The 17,836-nt window shown below is 40.3% G+C and overlaps 3 protein-coding genes across 4 annotated transcripts; all 3 read left to right on the forward strand.

Moving 5' to 3' along the window:
- The first annotated feature begins 1,822 nt into the window (after positions 1-1,822).
- On the forward strand, positions 1,823-2,675 carry LOC125017947 (gamma-crystallin M3-like). 2 transcript variants are annotated; one of them, XM_047601519.1, is made up of 3 exons: positions 1,823-1,937; positions 2,035-2,277; positions 2,368-2,675. In XM_047601519.1, the coding sequence occupies exons 1-3, from the start codon at positions 1,923-1,925 to the stop codon at positions 2,644-2,646; spliced, it is 537 nt and encodes a 178-aa protein (XP_047457475.1). In that variant the 5' UTR covers positions 1,823-1,922; the 3' UTR covers positions 2,647-2,675. The 2 variants fall into 2 exon arrangements, with proteins under 2 accessions (XP_047457475.1, XP_047457474.1); XM_047601518.1 differs by having other exon boundaries at positions 1,886-1,937; positions 2,009-2,277.
- A 2,606-nt stretch (positions 2,676-5,281) lies between these two features.
- On the forward strand, positions 5,282-6,096 carry LOC125017948 (gamma-crystallin M3-like). Its single transcript, XM_047601520.1, has 3 exons — positions 5,282-5,356; positions 5,440-5,682; positions 5,774-6,096. The coding sequence occupies exons 1-3, from the start codon at positions 5,348-5,350 to the stop codon at positions 6,047-6,049; spliced, it is 528 nt and encodes a 175-aa protein (XP_047457476.1). The 5' UTR covers positions 5,282-5,347; the 3' UTR covers positions 6,050-6,096.
- Positions 6,097-9,691: 3,595 nt separating this feature from the next.
- LOC125017134 (gamma-crystallin M3-like) lies at positions 9,692-10,483 on the forward strand. The gene is made up of 3 exons (XM_047599979.1): positions 9,692-9,742; positions 9,827-10,069; positions 10,161-10,483. Exons 1-3 carry the CDS (start codon positions 9,728-9,730, stop codon positions 10,431-10,433), a joined length of 531 nt encoding a protein of 176 aa, XP_047455935.1. The 5' UTR covers positions 9,692-9,727; the 3' UTR covers positions 10,434-10,483.
- Positions 10,484-17,836: the final 7,353 nt, after the last annotated feature.

The following is a 17,836-nucleotide window of genomic DNA, read 5'->3' on the forward strand; positions in this document are numbered from 1 at the left end:
GTGGAGTGAGTTTGTGACATGAGGAATATTTTGCTAGTTAGAGATGGATACAATTGTTCTGTCTGTGCCACCCTGTGTAAAATACTATGGTCAGTGTTATACCAGTCACACTAGGCTTATTTTTACATTCATAATGCCAGCTGTAATCTGCATCTGTGTTATAGATAAACGATTTATAAAGTTTCATAGATTTAGGAGAACTGTTCAGCCAGTGTGGACAGCCCCCTCATCTGCATAACATTTCATTGTCATGCTGAAGTGCATGCATCAATAAATAAATGGATAAATAAATAAATAGTATTTATGGCATAAATTTAGATATTTATTTATTTAATTATTTGTGGCATATATTTAGCTATTTATTTATGTAATTATATATGATTTTTTATTCATTTATTTATTTTTTATTGTGGCAGATTTTGTCCTCCATAAGTGTTAAGCTGTCCAAGTTAGGAAAATGCTGATTCAGCATTGCAGGACAAATGGTTGGAAGGCACAGTGCTTAGTGATCCTGGCTACCACATGGGACATTGGGGTTCACATTCTGGTCAAAACACACTCAAGGCGTGCAGACCTGTTTGGTAAATACATCCAGTGACGTCAATGCATACCCTCTATTACCAAGTAATGTTTCCTTCCTTCATATTTATTTAATTGTATATAGTCCATATCAGCTGTCGGCTGTAAAATATCTGATGTAAGGGGTCATGGTCTCTTTTAATTTATTTAGTTTAGAATTGTGGAGTTTCTGGAGATGATATATAAGAAGAGTGTTGGAGCTGTGGGATTCTACAATTGGCACCAGACATTCTCTCAGTTTCAGCAAGAGTGTTTGACACTGTTCTTTCTTGCAATAAAGCTTTTTTAGATGCAAGAGAGGACTTGGCAGTGGTGATCACTTCTTGTCATCAGTATACCAATACAAAACGCCTAGCACAGGGACAGTATTCATGGCAGTACAAGAACAGGCCCAGACTGTGCAAAGATGCCCCTGAGATAGTCCAGCACGCAGTAACTGGGTGTAAGATGCTAGCTGGGTCAGTGTACATGGTTTTCAATGTGTGGGGTAGTGAGCCTCCACAAAGAGAACTCAAAAGCAGGGTGATACTTCCTGCGTTTTCTCCTTGCCCCAGAGTCTGTGTCCTCTCTCACTTTCACTTGAGGTAACCTACAAAAAATTGATCCATTTTGCCCCTGGCATGCTCTGTGGTTCATAGCTCATATGATATATACACACATGTATATATACATACAGTATCTGTGTATACATCTATGTAGTTGACTAACCAGACATTTATACCTTTTTTTCAGGTTTATTTTTTCTCATGTTGCGCCTCCCCTGAAGTCCTCTGGCGCCTCACACTTTGAAAACCCCTTGTGTACATGTACATGTACACACACACACGCATATATATATGTCTGTGTGTGTGTGTGTGTATATATATATATGTGTGTGTGTGTGTGTATATATATATATTTATATACACACACTACCAGTTTTATCCGCATTAGTTTATATAATTAGTTGTAGTATGTTTAGTTAAGTTTATATAATTATGTTTTTACATAAATTTATCCTGAAACCAGAGGTATTGTTTTTTCCCTATCATTTAGTGTGAAAAACCCCGTCCACCAGTCATCATGCTACAGGTGGAAGCTTCTCTTTATTTTCTTTATGTTCAAGAACAATGGCACATATGTGTACTGTACATGTGTTTCCACCCCAGAGTTGCATGGTGTCAGATAATAACCCTTTAGTGTCCCGACTGCTCAGCAGGCTTCTATGGCATGTTGCTGGCTCAGGCATTTCCATAATAAAAGTCCAACGTCTTTCTTTTACATTGAGTCGGTATAAAAGTACCCAACAGGACGATGGGAATACACAGCAGTCACAGCTCATCCAGAAGAACAACCACAAGATCATGACCATGGGCAAGGTAAATGAACAATGGGAATAATTTACAAAATAAATAAATTCACTACAGTTTATTTAAAAGCTTCTTTGAAGCGGCTTTAATGATGTTGTCCTTTCAGATCATCTTCTACGAGGAAAGGAATTTCCAGGGTCGCCACTATGAGACCAGCAGCGACTGTGCTGAGCTGACCTCCTTCCTGAGCAGGTGTCACTCCTGCAGGGTACAGAGCGGCTGCTTCATGGTCTACGACCGCTCCAACTACATGGGCAACCAGTACTTCATGAGGAGGGGCGAGTATGCCGACTACATGAGCATGATGGGAATGAGGGACTGCATTAGGTCTTGCCGCATGATTCCCATGGTAGGTTACAAATTCTACTCTTCTGTTAAATAGATGTAAAGGGTCTAAAAATTTTTGTATTTCCTGTCTCTTATATTTTTTGTCTTACAGCACAGAGGATCCTACAGGATGAGGATCTATGAGAGGGAGAACTTTGGAGGTCAGATGTACGAACTGATGGATGACTGTGACAACATTATGGACCGCTACCGCATGTCTGACTGCATGTCCTGCAACGTAATGGACGGCCACTGGCTGATGTATGAGCAGCCCCAGTACAGAGGCAGGATGATGTACATGAGGCCCGGCGAGTACAGGAGCTTCAGGGACATGGGATACAGCGGCATGAGGTGGATGAGCATGAGGCGCATCATGGACTCCTACTATTAAACTCTACTAAATAAAGATTATAAACAGTACAGTTTGTGTCAAGAGTGCTTGGTTTTGGTTCTTTAAATGGAGATCAGTGACAAATAAAAACAAGGTAAAGACAACCAGAGGAAATGAGACACGTGAATATCATTGCAGAGCTGCCCGCCAGGCCTTGGCAAAAAATTCTGTATATAAATGTGCAGTTCCTGTCCGTGTTGCTCAAAGACTGCAGAAAAGTGGACCCCCTGACAGGTCCCTTAAAAAGTGAAGTTGAAGCATGTGGAGCTCCTTTTGGTGGCTTGAGGCTGCAGTATACATCATATAAGCTCCATTTTCAAGCTTGTTACATACTCCACATACTTACATACTCCAGACAATACATTAGAAAAAAGCTCTGCCTCGTTGATGTGTCAAGAACAAGCGGTGACAACAAAATGACGTCAGAGTATGTAACAGTCTTCAGACTCTGGATTCAAACTCACAACACACTGCCGCCCATTTCAACAGTATCTGTTGCCAGATGCACCTAATGGTTTTCAGCTAACAGTTGTTAAAAAAAACACCATAATTCTAGACCAATAGTTTGATTAGTATTTTAACAAACCAGATTCCTTATACCAGCGTAGTCTCTCATAAAAAATAATGCAGTCCAAGCAGAGAAATCATTCAGCCACTGCACAACTACCCACATCTGGCTACCAGGAAGTCATTTAATGACATCATGGCCTCATGTTATGTCTACCTCATGTCTGAGGAAGATGCACATTTCCTCTGTTTGAAATCAGCATTAAAAAAAAAAAAAAAAAAAGCCCAAGCTGTGTTCAACTAACCAATTCTGTTTTACCCACAAAATGAAATTCAAATTCAACAGATAGGGCATGAAACCACAGGTTCCCGTAGCAGTCAGATTTGTCCATATATACTGCTTTCTATGTGCTGTATGTACTGTACACTGAGTTTCATCATCATTTCAGTCACTTCTTTGTCACTTGTTGTAGATGATACACAAAAGCTTAAGATGATCTCCAAAGTCACACACACCTTGAGAAGCTAGAGACTAGTTATGACTATATATTTTTACATAAATGTATTCTGAAACCAGAAGTATTGTTTTTCCCTATCATTTAGCGCAAAACATCACGTCCACCAGTCGTTATGCCACAAGTGGACATCATGCAATGACCCCAACTCCAAGGACGGAAAAAAAGAGCAAAAGAAAAGAAAAACAAATTAATCCCAATCAACACTGTAGTGGTGGATAAAGTAAAATTAATGAATTTATATAGTCCACTTGGCTATAATAAAACTATAAAAGGAGTACCCTCAGAACAACAATTCTGACAAGTCTTGCAATTATGATAAACCTAATGGCCACAAATCTCAGGTGACCAGAATGTCATACAAACATTAAGACAGAACAGCAGCCTGCGACAAGGGAATGAGTCAAAAAGAATGAGGCAACCATGGCGCACACCCTGACCTTTAAGTGCTTACAATGTGGATGAACAGATGATATTATTAATTTTAAAAATGTGCTGAAATCACTAGTTATATAAACTTGAATATACATACCACCGAACCGTTTCCAATCAGCATGAAGAAGAAAAGAGGACACAAGTCGTTGTGCGCTCTGCCAACCGCTGACCAAGGTCCAAGGAAAAAGATCATTTAAGTGGAAGGCATCTGCTTCTCTTCCTGGTTCTGGCCCAAAAGGAGGCGGGACTCCTCTGCAGTGGCTGGCTTGGATCCACGTTCCTCATTCTGCCACTTTCACTGCGGTGTGCGTCGTAAGCAGGATATGGAACAGTCCGTGCCACATGGGCTGGTTCCACCTCCGGTGTCTAAGACTTTCTGACCACCACGAAGTCTCCAAACTTTATTTGGGTATTTAGATTTTATGCTCCTTAAAAAAGCTGTCCAGTCCAGTTGTCTTTCTTTCACTAACACAAAAAAACATAATCATTATATATAGGTGACATAATTAAGAACATGGAAAGAAGTATATGCTGTACCCAGGCTTTATGAGGATGTAAAAGTTCCATGCACTCTGAATCAAGTGCAAACAGAATCAATTCAGAAGCATAATTTTAGTTTTATTTCCATATTATGTTATATGTTCAGTTAAGTTGGATCAGCAGGGGCTCCTAAAAGATTTGAATTTATCTGAAATGCTTTGCATCTCAGATTTGTTTGATTGGCAAATACTATGCCTTTATTTTTACCCAGGAAAACTTCTTTCACTAACACCAACTGAAGGTCAGTGTTGGATTAATTACTGTCATAATTAGTATTTTACATTGTTTAAACTAATCCTCTGTAACATGCCAGCTGTTTTTCTACTCTTGTTTTAGGGGAATTCAAAAAGTAAGTTCAAGCTATTGTTATTTTTGTCAATTGAATTAACTGCTGCAGCTTCTATCAACAACACCATTCAATAGACACCAATACTGTATGTGAAAAAATCAAAACCAAATGCAATTTCTGACAGAAAATACATTCTGTGTGAAAGGAATATTCTGTGCAGCCCTGTGACCTAGTTGGTATATCGATAAGCAACTCAAAACTCTATAGGCTTCTATAGTAGGTTGCTGGCTCAGGATTTTTGAACAATGGAGCAGCAAACAGTCTTTGTCTCTGTCCAGGTATAAATGTGAATGGTTCAGAGAGGCAGAGCATCAGTTCATCAACAGTTCTCTGAGAGACCTGACAAACCAACAACATGGGCAAGGTAGGAACTGAACCAACATTAATTGGTCTACTAATGTGTATAATTGTGACTTCAGATGTTAACCTTTTAATTCTTCTTTCCAGATCATCTTCTACGAGGACAGGAACTTCCAGGGTCGCTCCTATGAGTGCATGAGTGACTGCGCTGACATGTCCTCCTACCTGAGCAGGTGTCACTCCTGCAGGGTGGAGAGTGGCTGTTTCATGGTCTACGACCGCCCCAACTACATGGGCAACCAGTGGTTCATGAGGAGGGGCGAGTACTCCGACTACATGAGCATGATGGGATGGAGCGGAGGCATCAGGTCTTGCCGTATGATCCCCATGGTAGGTTACAAAGTAACACGTCATCACGTCCTGATCCATGTGTGACCTCTACAGCTCTGGACATTAATAATTTTTTATCTTCTCCAAACAGTACAGAGGTCAGTTCAGGATGAGGATCTATGAGAGGGAGAACTTTGGAGGTCAGATGCACGAGCTGATGGATGACTGTGACTCCATCATGGACCGCTACCGCATGTCTGACTGCATGTCCTGCAACGTAATGGATGGCCACTGGCTGATGTACGAGCAGCCCCACTACAGAGGCAGGATGATGTACATGAGGCCCGGCGAGTACAGGAGCTTCAGGGACATGGGATACAGCGGCATGAGATGGATGAGCATGAGGCGCATCATGGACATGTGCTAAATGTACATTCCGATAAATTATTCAATAAATGATGTAACTTTCTAAAATGGTGTCATCGTATTTAATAACTTCAGTATATATATGTGTCTAAATTAACAAAATGCACACACCTGCCTAAAACTTTTGCACAATGATATTGCAGAAAACACAATGCCATTTCAGATTATGAAAATGGTACAGACAACACTTCTTGTTTCTGATTGGACAGAACCTGTGCTAAAACATAAGCTGATGTGATGATTTTTCACTGCTTTGTGAATGGTGAACTAAGCGGAAGTGTAGATACTGTGATATGCACTTTGAAAGCATACAACATGTACTGTCCACATTGTGGGCGGCACAGTCACACTAACACGTACTTGTTTTTTTATAAAAACAAGTACTTATGTCAGATCATCTTTTCTTTTTTAAGTGTTGAATTAGGGGGCAGTCAAATAAAACATTTTCTTCTTGTTGCTCCTTTTCAATCATGGAGGTGTTGATTTGAATATTTAGTGCATTTATGTACAACTTCCTCCACTTTCATGTGAGGAACATCTTATCTTATCTCATCTTCTACTACCACTTAATCCTCAGTAGGGTCACAGGTTTGCTTGAGCCTATCCCAGCTTTCACTGGATGAGAGGCGGGGTATCGCAGGGCCAGGCTATCACAGGGCTAACACAGAAACAAACAAACATTCGAAACAAACAACCTAGATTTAGGGTTCATTTAGGGTCACCAATTAGCCTAATGAGCATGTCTTTGGGAGGAAACCGGAGTACCACCAAGCCGCTGTGCCGCCCGCATGTGAGGAACAAACAAATAATTTAATTAATTAATAAACATGCTATACAGTCGCAGCATAAAATTACATGACTAGTCATAAAGAAGAAATTAGATAAGGAATTATAAGACAGGAGCTCAGTGCATCGTCCCACAGCAGCCTATAGTAGCATAACTAGGGGATTGTTAAGTCCAGCCCTAACTATAACCTTTGTCAAAAAGGAAAGTCTTAAGCCTGACCTTAAATGTAAAAAGGGTGTCTGCCCCCCGAACCCAAAAGCCACAAGGAGGAGGATTTTAAAGCCAATGAAGAGAAGTTAAAGCTTGCTTTATGTACGAATTAAAGTATACTGTATATCCTCGTCAAATAGCAAGTATCAAACTTTACAAATACAATAGGATGACTTCTGATAACACGTCCAAAACCAAAAGAAAGACATAATATATACAGCTACACCAGTCTAGAAGCTATACAAAAATAAAAATGTCATCACTTTGGTAAACTCAATCCCTGTTGTCAGGTCAAAATTATAATATGTCTAATACTTTACAAAGTTCTCCCTGTCCAATACCTTAGAAAGTACTTAGAAAGACTGAATTGTAAATAGATGGCAGAATAAATCTCAGGCCAAGAGCAGGTTTTTCCACTTTGACATAGATCTACACAGTCCCCTCTTAACGACAGGTGAGTACCCAGCCTTTATGAAGATAGTGCCACCAGTTTCTGGTGGGTTCCCACTAGTCTCTCTGAATTGAAGAAGCTACTCAGATGAGTGGCAAAATGTCTTCAAGAAATTCTACAAGTCCAGTTGCCTTTATTCAACGCCTTTTGGATTACCACTTAATCTGTAAAGGTTGACTGATTTCTGGAGTCTAAACCGGCTGTCATTAGGTATGAAATGGAGCACACCAATGGTCTATGGGTACACAATGGACATCTCACCAGTCTATCACAAGGCTAACATTAGACAGACAAACAATCATTCATACTTTCATACACACAGTGGGCCAATTTAGACTAACCAGTTATAAAGTATGTAGAAGTATGTCTTGGGACTGTAGGAGGAAGTTGGACTCCGCAGAGAAATCAAAAACTCAAGATAAAGGGTGAATGACTGCTAAGTTCAAATCCAGAATCCTTTTTGCTGTTTGAGGAACAGTGGTTGGAACTTCACGTTTCCCTAATATATATTAGACCTGGTGGTGGATGCTTGTTAAACCAATACAACAGCGCTGAGCCTCTAGTCTTACATATAAAAACTGTTCATGTTTGACTAATTTCTTTTCTGACAAAGTAAAAACTTCCATTTACCCCTGACTGTTGCACTCTCACACTTTTAGTCCATGGTTGTGTTCTTAACTTTTATTTTTTAATAAAAACTTTTATTTATAAATTTAGTGTACAAGAAGCATGAACTTACAACAGACAAAACAACAAGAAACCTCACCCATCCTAGGACCCCGCACTGGAAGGGGGGAAAAAAGGATACAGTTTGTGAAGCTGGGTGATTACTGTTCAACATGTTAGAGCATTCCTTGGCATCCCCCATGGGTCAGTCTTGGGCCAAAATTATTCATTCTACAAATAAATTAGCATTAAATTTGGGGGAAACAAAAATAATCTGCAGAACTGCAGAAATTATCTAAAAGTCAATTATTCCATGCTGTGCAGAGATTTGGGGCAACACCAGTACAATAAATTCACTAATCATCCTGCAAAAGAAAGCAATAAGAATCATTCATATAGGTTACAAAGATCACAGTAACTCATTATTTTTACAATCAAAGCTGCTGAAATAGTTTTACAGACAACAAAGATTTCAAAGCCAAAAACAATCTTCTACCTACAAATATACAGGAATTATTCACTGAGAGAGAACATCCCCCACACCATTACACCACCATCATCCTGACCCTTAGATACAAGGCAGGATGGATCCATGCTTTCATGTTATTTATGACAAATTCTGACCCTGCCATCCAAATGTTGCAGCTGTAAATAACCTTCTTAGACCAGGCAACGTTTTTCCAGTCTTCTATTGTCAAATTTTGGTGAGCCTGTACCAACTGTATTCTCAGTTTCCTGTTTTTAGCTGACAGGAGTGGCACCCGGTGTGGTCCTCTGCTGCTGTAGCCCATCTTCTTAAAGGTTCGACGTGTTGTGCATTCAGAGATGGTATTCTGCATTCCTTAGTTGTAACGAGTGGTTATTTCAGTTACTGTTGCCTTTCTGTCATCTCCAACCAGTCTGCCCATTCTCCTCTGACCTATCACATCAACAAGGCATTTTCATCCACACAACTACCACTCACTAGATATTTTCTCTTTTTCGGACAATTCTCTGTAAACCCTACAGATGGTTGTGCATGAAAATCCTAGGAGATCAGCAGTTTCTGGAATACTCAGACCAGCCTGTCTGGCACCAACAACTATACCACATTCAAAGTCACTTAAATTCCCTTTCTTCCCCATTCTGATACTTGGCTTGAACTTCACCAAGTTGTCTTGATCACCTCTACATGCCTAAATTCATTGATTTGTAACCATGTGATAGCAAGCAATTGAAGAGCTGTACCTAATAAAGTTGCAAATAAGTGTAAATTGTCCTCTTACCAATCAGAGAGAATGAAACATGTAAACGAGAATATTGTCTCTTATCCTGCATTGTAACGTTGAAACATGCTCATTGTATTGACTTCCCTATGGAAAACTCCATTCTAAAGTCTTCTAGGGGATCCAGTCACAAAGAAATGAGACAAATGACCCTCAGCACTCTATAGGCCTCTATAACATGTTGCTGGCTCAGGGCTTTTCACAATGGGAGCTACAGATTCTCTGGGTTTGGTCAGGTATAAAAGTCACCTTCAAAGCAAGAGCACCATCAGTGTAGCAGCAACACCTCAAACCACAACCATGAACATGGGCAAGGTCAGTACACTCATCAGCCCATTAACAAATCCTTAATTTATTACTATACTGGAGAGTGTTCCTCATATTTTCCTCTTTTTTCAGATCATCTTCTACGAGGACAGGAACTTCCAGGGTCGCTCATATGAGTGCATGAGCGACTGCTCCGACATGACCTCCTACCTGAGCAGGTGTCACTCCTGCAGGGTGGAGAGTGGCTGTTTCATGGTCTACGACCGCCCCAACTACATGGGCAACCAGTACTTCATGAGGAGGGGCGAGTACGCCGACTACATGAGCATGATGGGAATGAGGGACTGCATCAGGTCTTGCCGCATGATCCCCATGGTAGATTATAGAGTAACATAGCATCATGTTCTGATATATGTGTGACCTCTACAGCTCTGGACAGTAATCATATTTATTATCTCCAAAACAGTACAGAGGATCCTATAGGATGAGGATCTATGAGAGAGAGAACTTCGGAGGTCAGATGTACGAGCTGATGGATGACTGCGACAACATCATGGACCGCTACCGCATGTCTGACTGCATGTCCTGCAATGTGATGGACGGCCACTGGCTGATGTATGAGCAGCCCCACTACAGAGGCAGGATGATGTACATGAGGCCCGGAGAGTACAGGAGCTTCAGGAACATGGGATACAGTGGCATGAGGTGGATGAGCATGAGGCGCATCATGGACATGTAGAAAGAGTCTAAATAATAAGCCAAAAATTAATAAATTTTGGACAAAATGAATGTTTCTGCCTTTTGAGTCAACCTTTTTGAATTTAATAAATAGTTGATGTCAAATCATTTTTACCAACATACAGTGTTTTGAATTAATTTCATATTTAAAACATTTTGTTAAACAATTAAAAAATACTGTTGTTATTAACAGGTATTGGCAGTTTATAGTTCACAGTTCAAGACTGACACAGGTTGCAGATTTTCAGATAAAAACAACACATTCTTTTTAATTATTGTACAAACTACACTGTAAGCTGGTAAGAAAGATGAAGCAACTCAAAATTTTGGTTTTCAATCTAATCACTTTTGTTTGTTATTTTAGACTATGCTCATTGAGAGTTGCATAGATTGGTCCATAAACATCCAACACACTTTAACAAACACTAGTGTACAAGTCACCACTGATTTTACACTGAAAATAACATTAAGTAGAAATAAAAATACTTCTCAAGGACTCTCACTATAATCTAAATAATATAACACACTAAAGTTTGAAGTAGTATGACCCTAAAATACCAAGAAAACAGTCCTTACTGTTCTGGTAGGGCAGCACAACTTCAATAGGAAACTGTATCTGATGAAGCTGAAGAGACCTAGCAGGAACATTCGTGATTGCTAAAGGACAAGCCCATTGACTCTGATGACCGTTTGACCTTCACTCTAGGGCCATTGTCAGTTCAAAAATGCACATCACCAACACTTTGTTGACATTGTCCAGAGCATGAATCAGAGCGCTGACCTTTTTCTGTGAAACCCCCATCGGTCCACTCAGAATATTCAAATCTAATTGGCTGAAAAATTTACCACCTCAATGGACGGTCCTTTTCTTAATTTACATTCAAAATGTATACACTACAGCTGAACTCAGTCATTTTTGAAAGGCACTGTGAACCTTGTTCTAGTGCCACATTCAGAGAAAACTTTGTATTCGACTGTGTAAATACGTAATAACTGGAAAAAGAAGACTTTGCGATACATACACAATGTATGTGGAACATGATAAAATTTAGATATGTAGAAGTAGCTATACAGCTAGCTGCTGTATAGTTATAAGAAAATAATCTTACCTGATATGTTTGCCTAAACAGAAAGATAAAACGCGTCACTATGTTTATGTTATAAGCTATTACTTTGTTAAACTGAAGAAAATGTTTTTACTATGTTGACTGAGACAAGATAACACTGCCACCTTATCCACTACGTTAGCTTAAACAAGACAATCTTAGCTGGTACATTAGCCTAAACAAGATTACCTTATCAACAATGTTAGCCTAAACAAGGCTACCTTACCTTATTTTCACACCTTATTCACAACTTTGTCTAAACATGATAATCATAGTTACTATGTAATCAACTACTACTTTATTAGCTTGAGCAAGATTTTGGCATTATCTTAAGGGTTGCCAACCATCCCTTGAAAAACGGAAGGGCTAGTACTTACCTGTCCTTGAATGGGAGGAACTGTGTGCCTAGGCCACTGTAGACTAGGCGGTACAGCAGCCTAGGCACACAGTTTCCCCCATTCAAGGACAGCTAAGTACCAGCCATCATGGAAATAGTGACCCCAGTTTCTGGTCAAGCAAGTTTCTGGTGGGTGTACCCATCAGAGTTTTCCTATTTAAACCTCAATTTCCCACTAGTTTATCAGAACTGAAGAAGCTACTTGGATGAGAGGTGAAACGTCTTCAAGAAATCCTACAGTCCAGTTGACCTTGTTCAGCGCTTTTTTGGAACCTTCACAGACATAAAAATCATAAAGTTGATTACAAAGAGATGAGGCGAAAACAGCGTCAAACAACACTTTTTCAGAGTTTTCCAGAGAGTGCCACTGCACCCATAGCCGCTTGAGTGACGCTGCTTACGAGACTGAAGAAAGAACACGCAAACAGCCAGATGATGATCAAGCTGAGGCTGTTGTAAAGGAGAAGGAGCCCACTGCGGCAAAACCAGCTGCCATTTTGGAGAACACTGCCAAGCCAGCCACCACGCTGTGCTTTGTCCTTAACTGATGCATTACAACCACATAGTAAATTAGCCGATTACAGTGTGACACCATTAGTCTATATTGAACTGTTTTACAATATTGTAATTTCCTGAGATACTGAATTGAATTACTGAAATAAGCTTTTAGATGTTTTCAGAGGTTTTCTCAGTACATGAATAAAAAACCTTTGATTCTGAATCCCATTCACCAATGCCCAGACTACAGTATACATATTGAGAGCATTCTTAAAGACTTCATTCTTAAAGCAAATGATGAAATTAAACCAGCAATGACTGACAATAGAGTTATCATGAGAAAAACGTTACTGTCACTCAGCTTGGAATTGAAATGGTCCGGTTCAAATTGGGTAAGGCCATCATGATGCCACGTACAAAGACTAGGTCCCTAGTGCTTAATGATTAACTCAGATCCACTAGAACCAGGACAGAGTGTTTCCCCTCGTCAATGTTTATTGGGATATCATTTAAAACCTTGATCAGGGCAGTCTCGGTACTGTGATTTGTCCGAAAACCCGACTAATCATTCAACTGGTTAAAAATCACTTTCTCTAAAATTTTACTTAAAAATGGCAGATTAGACACTGGCCTATAATTATCGATCATTTCTGTGTCTAAATTATTCCTCTTCAGAAGACAAAGGTCTGACCAAGGCTGTTTTAAAAGCACTTAGGAAAACCCCCGTCTGAAGAGAATAATTTAAAATATTCAAAACATCCCCAGCTAAAAAAAATCAAACAGATTTTAAAAATGGTGTAGGAATCAGATCTAAAAGGCAGGTTGCTGGTTTTAACTGAGAGATAACTTTCTCCAGCACTGTAGCATCAACCAGGACTAAACTATCCATTGTTTCCTCACATAAAAACATAGTTTCAGCTGTAATAAAACAATACTGAGAATGACTAAAAGCTGACCTAATAGTTTTTATGAAGTGAGCTGCAAACTCCTCACATTTGGAGTCTGTTGACATCCCGCCAGACATGTTAAAAACTGGGTTGATTAGTCGATGATGGAAAAAAAGTGTTCTGGGTTTATTGTGGTTTTCACTAGTAATGTTTGAAAAATGTGTCCGTCTTGCTTCCTTTATTGCCTTATTGTAGTTTTTTATCTCAGACTTTAGAATATGGAGGTTTATTTGTAATTTGTCCTTTCTCCATTTCCTCTCTGCAACCCAACACCTCCTTTTTAATTGTCTTATTTCATCATTAATCCATGGAAGTGTTGTCCTGTAATTCATAATTTCGCTGTCACATTTAGTGGGATTCACATTAAATCTAGTAGATGAGAAATGCCAGGCCTACAGTATGCCTTTGATGGAATACTCACAACTAGACACTGCAAGGTGAACCACAGTCAGATTCCAAATGGATTCAATATGAATGGTTGTATATGTCCCATGCAAAGATGGAAGAATGTACCTTGTATTAAGAGGGTGGCATCTTCTGCCTGTTGTCCCCCCAGGGTTCCCCGTTCAACACAGGCCTGTCTCTGTTCAGTTCTAGGCCTCTGTTCTCTGCTGCTGTGAGGTCAGCTGGGGTGAATCAGTGAATCTGCGATGAATCGCGGGATCTACTTGAAGAGCCGTGTGCGCGCTCTGATGCAAGATTAGTTAAACCTGGCTTGGTGAATCCATGTCTGCTCATCTTAGCTTGGTGTTTGTGCAACCGAATAAGCCTGGACGCTCTTGTTTGGGATTTGTTGAGCCCAGGCTCAGTCACGTATCCTGGATATCTGGTTCCTTCGTTTGTGCAACAGGCCCATGGTATTCGGTCGTTTTTAACTTTTTGTGCTGTTTTTATTTTGTTTTGTTAGCGTTGTCCATGGGACCTGGGGGGTATTGCACAAAAGTTGGATAAAGACATCCGGGATAAGTGAGCAAGCCCGGCTTGAGTAAACCTTGTCGGTACTTTCATGAACTAATCGGTTGCACAATTGTTGAGCCAGGATAAAAAGACGTGGCGTAATCAAACCAGGTTACAGATTGTTAGGATAAGTACATGTTCACGTTATTCTTAAGAAGATCGATCACAGAATCACCGATAGGAAAATGGAACACGGACGCGTGTCCTACTTCACCGTCGCTGAACAAGAGCTGCTTGTTGGACAATAAAAGAATTAAAAAAGAATTAAAGAACATTATCAGAACAAATGGCAACACCAGCACAGTTAAGGAGAGGGGAAAGCCTGGTAGACAACAGTGGACTGGTTTAATGCATAAGTAACCCAAGCATGTACAACTGATAAACTGTACTCTACTGGAACTGTCATAGTTACAGTTAAAGGATGTGGAGCTGATTAGTTCACTAATGAATAGTTGTGTTTTTGTTTTAATATGGCACATATACTCATGTAGAGTTTAATTAAGTTCAAAGAAATTATCTACTCTTTTATTGACTCTACTTTCCCATGTTGTGTTCTGTTTCATCCATCGTCCTTCATAAAGAACAAACTTAGGACTGGGTAGCAGGTGAAAACCAAATACAAGAATATTCTGCTGACCATGAATTTCTGTATTTTAGTGGTCAAGTGAAAAGCACATAAAACGTACACAGGTGATCGTCCTCCCACCCCAGCAGAGGACTGGCACTGAATCTTGATAAAGGGATAAGGGGAGGGCAGTGATGGAGGGGTCCAGGGAGGGACCATGATCGACTTGACACATTTGATATTATACAATATTATACTATCTGTCTTAGAATTTTCTTGCAGTGTCTGAGGACACGGTTGCACTTTTGGAGAAGACAATCCAGGTAGTTCTGTATATTTTATTGAAATAACAGGCTTGGCATGTCCTTTAAATGTCCGTGCAAGTTCTGTTGATTCACGTATGCATGTGTATGTCAGGAGGAGTAAACCTCTGCAGATGAGGAGACGCTGTCACTGGACTCCAGAATGCTTTAAGTATCATGTCACTGTTGTGGAGATCTCCTGTTTATTTAGTCCAAAATGAATATAAAGTCAGTGATGTGGATCTAATAAAAATATGCGTTACAGGACCCAGAGACTGCACAGCCTCAAAAGCAGGCTGGTAACATTGGGCCTCATTTACAAACCGTGCGTACACACAAATCTGTGCATGAAGCCTGTGTAACCAATTTTAGGGAATTAAAAGTGTGTTACAGTATAATAACAACTCGGATTAGTTATAATAGTCTGGCCAGGATCAGAAGATACTGAATTCATAAGGAGCCAATGTGTTGAGCAACAATAATGAATTAGGCAAGGGAACAACTTAAGTAGCCACTCTTGTATTTTTTACAGTTAAGAAAAAAAAACATTCAATTTGTACAGAGCCATAAAATAAAGACCCAAATTACCCCAAATAAAAGAATAAGTGTGCACACACTAAATAAAATAAAAGTGTCCGTTGGGGACCTTAGAAATATAAAGCTGCTGCAGGTGCACCTGATTTTGTGATTTTGTATGTGTGTATCTCCTTTGTGGTGGTTCTCCCTCAAAGTAATTGGCTCGCCATCTGTCGTGACTAGAATCTGGTCCTGGTCCATCGGATTCCCTCCGTCCTCTCAAAAAAACCTGACCTATACACAAGGTCATATAATTTACATTGTATTCTCAGATGCATCATTTAAGGTTTTAAATGTCAAAAATCAACATATCGCTTCAACGTCATATGTTAACCTTAAATCTCAACAGATCTCAAAACTTCAGTTGTTTGTTTTGTTGTACAACATTCATCAAATGTATCAAATATGAGCACTAATCATTTAAGTGCTCAAATATTTAGCTGTTTCTGTGAACAGTATCTCAACAATATTCACGGTAAGTAACCATTTACATTCAATATAAATCCTAACTATAGCAAAATCATGTGCAAATGACATAGAAACATAGAAATAGAAAAGTAGAATTTGTCTTAGAGGTATCAAAAGAAGTATGCTTAATTACTCCAACATTTCTAGGCCTATTCATGCCAGAGAAAATGCACCAAAAATTACCCACTAAGTAACTTTAAAGTCACAGTTGAAATGAAATAAATTATTTTAGTAGTTTGCGAAACCAGGACACTGGACGTGGCCTGGTTGCGCCTGATTGGCTGGGCAGAAGGGTCCCCCACGTGGGGTGATGAGTGGTGCATTCTTTTGCAATTAGAAGTTTTAAAGTTTGGCGATAGGGGCAAATAAAGTAATAAAATAAATACCCTCTCTTCGCTCTCTTGTCTTATGGTGTTTTACATCTGGGTTGCACCTTCCCCTTCTGAACTCATACATGTCCCTGTGCATGGTAGACAGTTAAATGATAATGATTCGAGGGGTCAATGCAGGGGGTTCCTCACTATCACTAATGACATCCGCCCAAGCTGCAGAGGCCTTGTAAAAATGATTTCACTGCTGCGAAAGGCTTTCTCAGTGGGTAAGTACTCAGAACATTTACAGGACTCTCAACAGGATGAACACCTGGAGGTTTAGTATGCTGAGTATTTGGGACATTGGTCATGGGTAGATCAGGATGCACAGGACTCTCACTGACCGTGGAGATAGGGGGACTTAAATAGACTGGAATGAATACCGCATCTCCTTTATCTGAGGAATCCTCATCCTCTACCACAGGTGTCCTAACTTTGTGGATTCCCACCACCGGACAGAGTTCCCTGATCGTGCGGGACTCGAAGTCTGGACCCGGGTCACTATGTAACTTCATCAGGATACCATAGTGTACCATAAAGTTCTCCCACAGACACTTTGCTACTGTGCCTTTTGATTCGGATCGGGATGGCATTTAGTGAAGTGATCTGTGATCACCAGTATATCCTTGGTTCCACTTTTGTCAGCCTCCAGGGACAGGAAGTCCATACAGAGGAGTTCAAGGGGTCGAGTAATGTTAATCTTGACCAAGGGGGCAGCTCTTTCAGGTGGTGCTTTTCTCTGTATGCATCTGTCACATGTCCTCACTTTCCCTTCCACGTCCCTGACCATCTTTGGCCAATAGAACCTGGTCCTTCCGAGGTCAAATGTACGGTGGACTCCCATGTCACCTATATGGTCGTTCAGGCTGGTAAGGCCTGTGCCACGGAGCTCAGCTGGGAGTACAAGCTGGTAAGTTGGCGTCTCCTGTACAGGATGTTGTTATGGCGCTCAAGACGGTTTAACCCTCGGAGGAGGGGTGGGAGGTCAGTGAGCTGGGTGCACAAGTTGGTGTGGAGGTGGTGTGTCCCCATCTTAAACTTGGGCAATAACATGCTTTATACACTGATCAGCTCTTTGCTTAGCTGCTAGCTCAGCTTCAGTGAGATGGAGGATGGTTAGAAGACCTCCAAACTTCTTGCCCATAGCTGTCAGGCACTGCACTGGGAGACATGGCAAGAACTAGAATTGAGCCAGATACTCGGCTGAAGCGAGTGTC

This window comes from Mugil cephalus, chromosome 12, assembly GCF_022458985.1.
Source record: "Mugil cephalus isolate CIBA_MC_2020 chromosome 12, CIBA_Mcephalus_1.1, whole genome shotgun sequence".
NCBI lineage: Eukaryota > Metazoa > Chordata > Actinopteri > Mugiliformes > Mugilidae > Mugil > Mugil cephalus.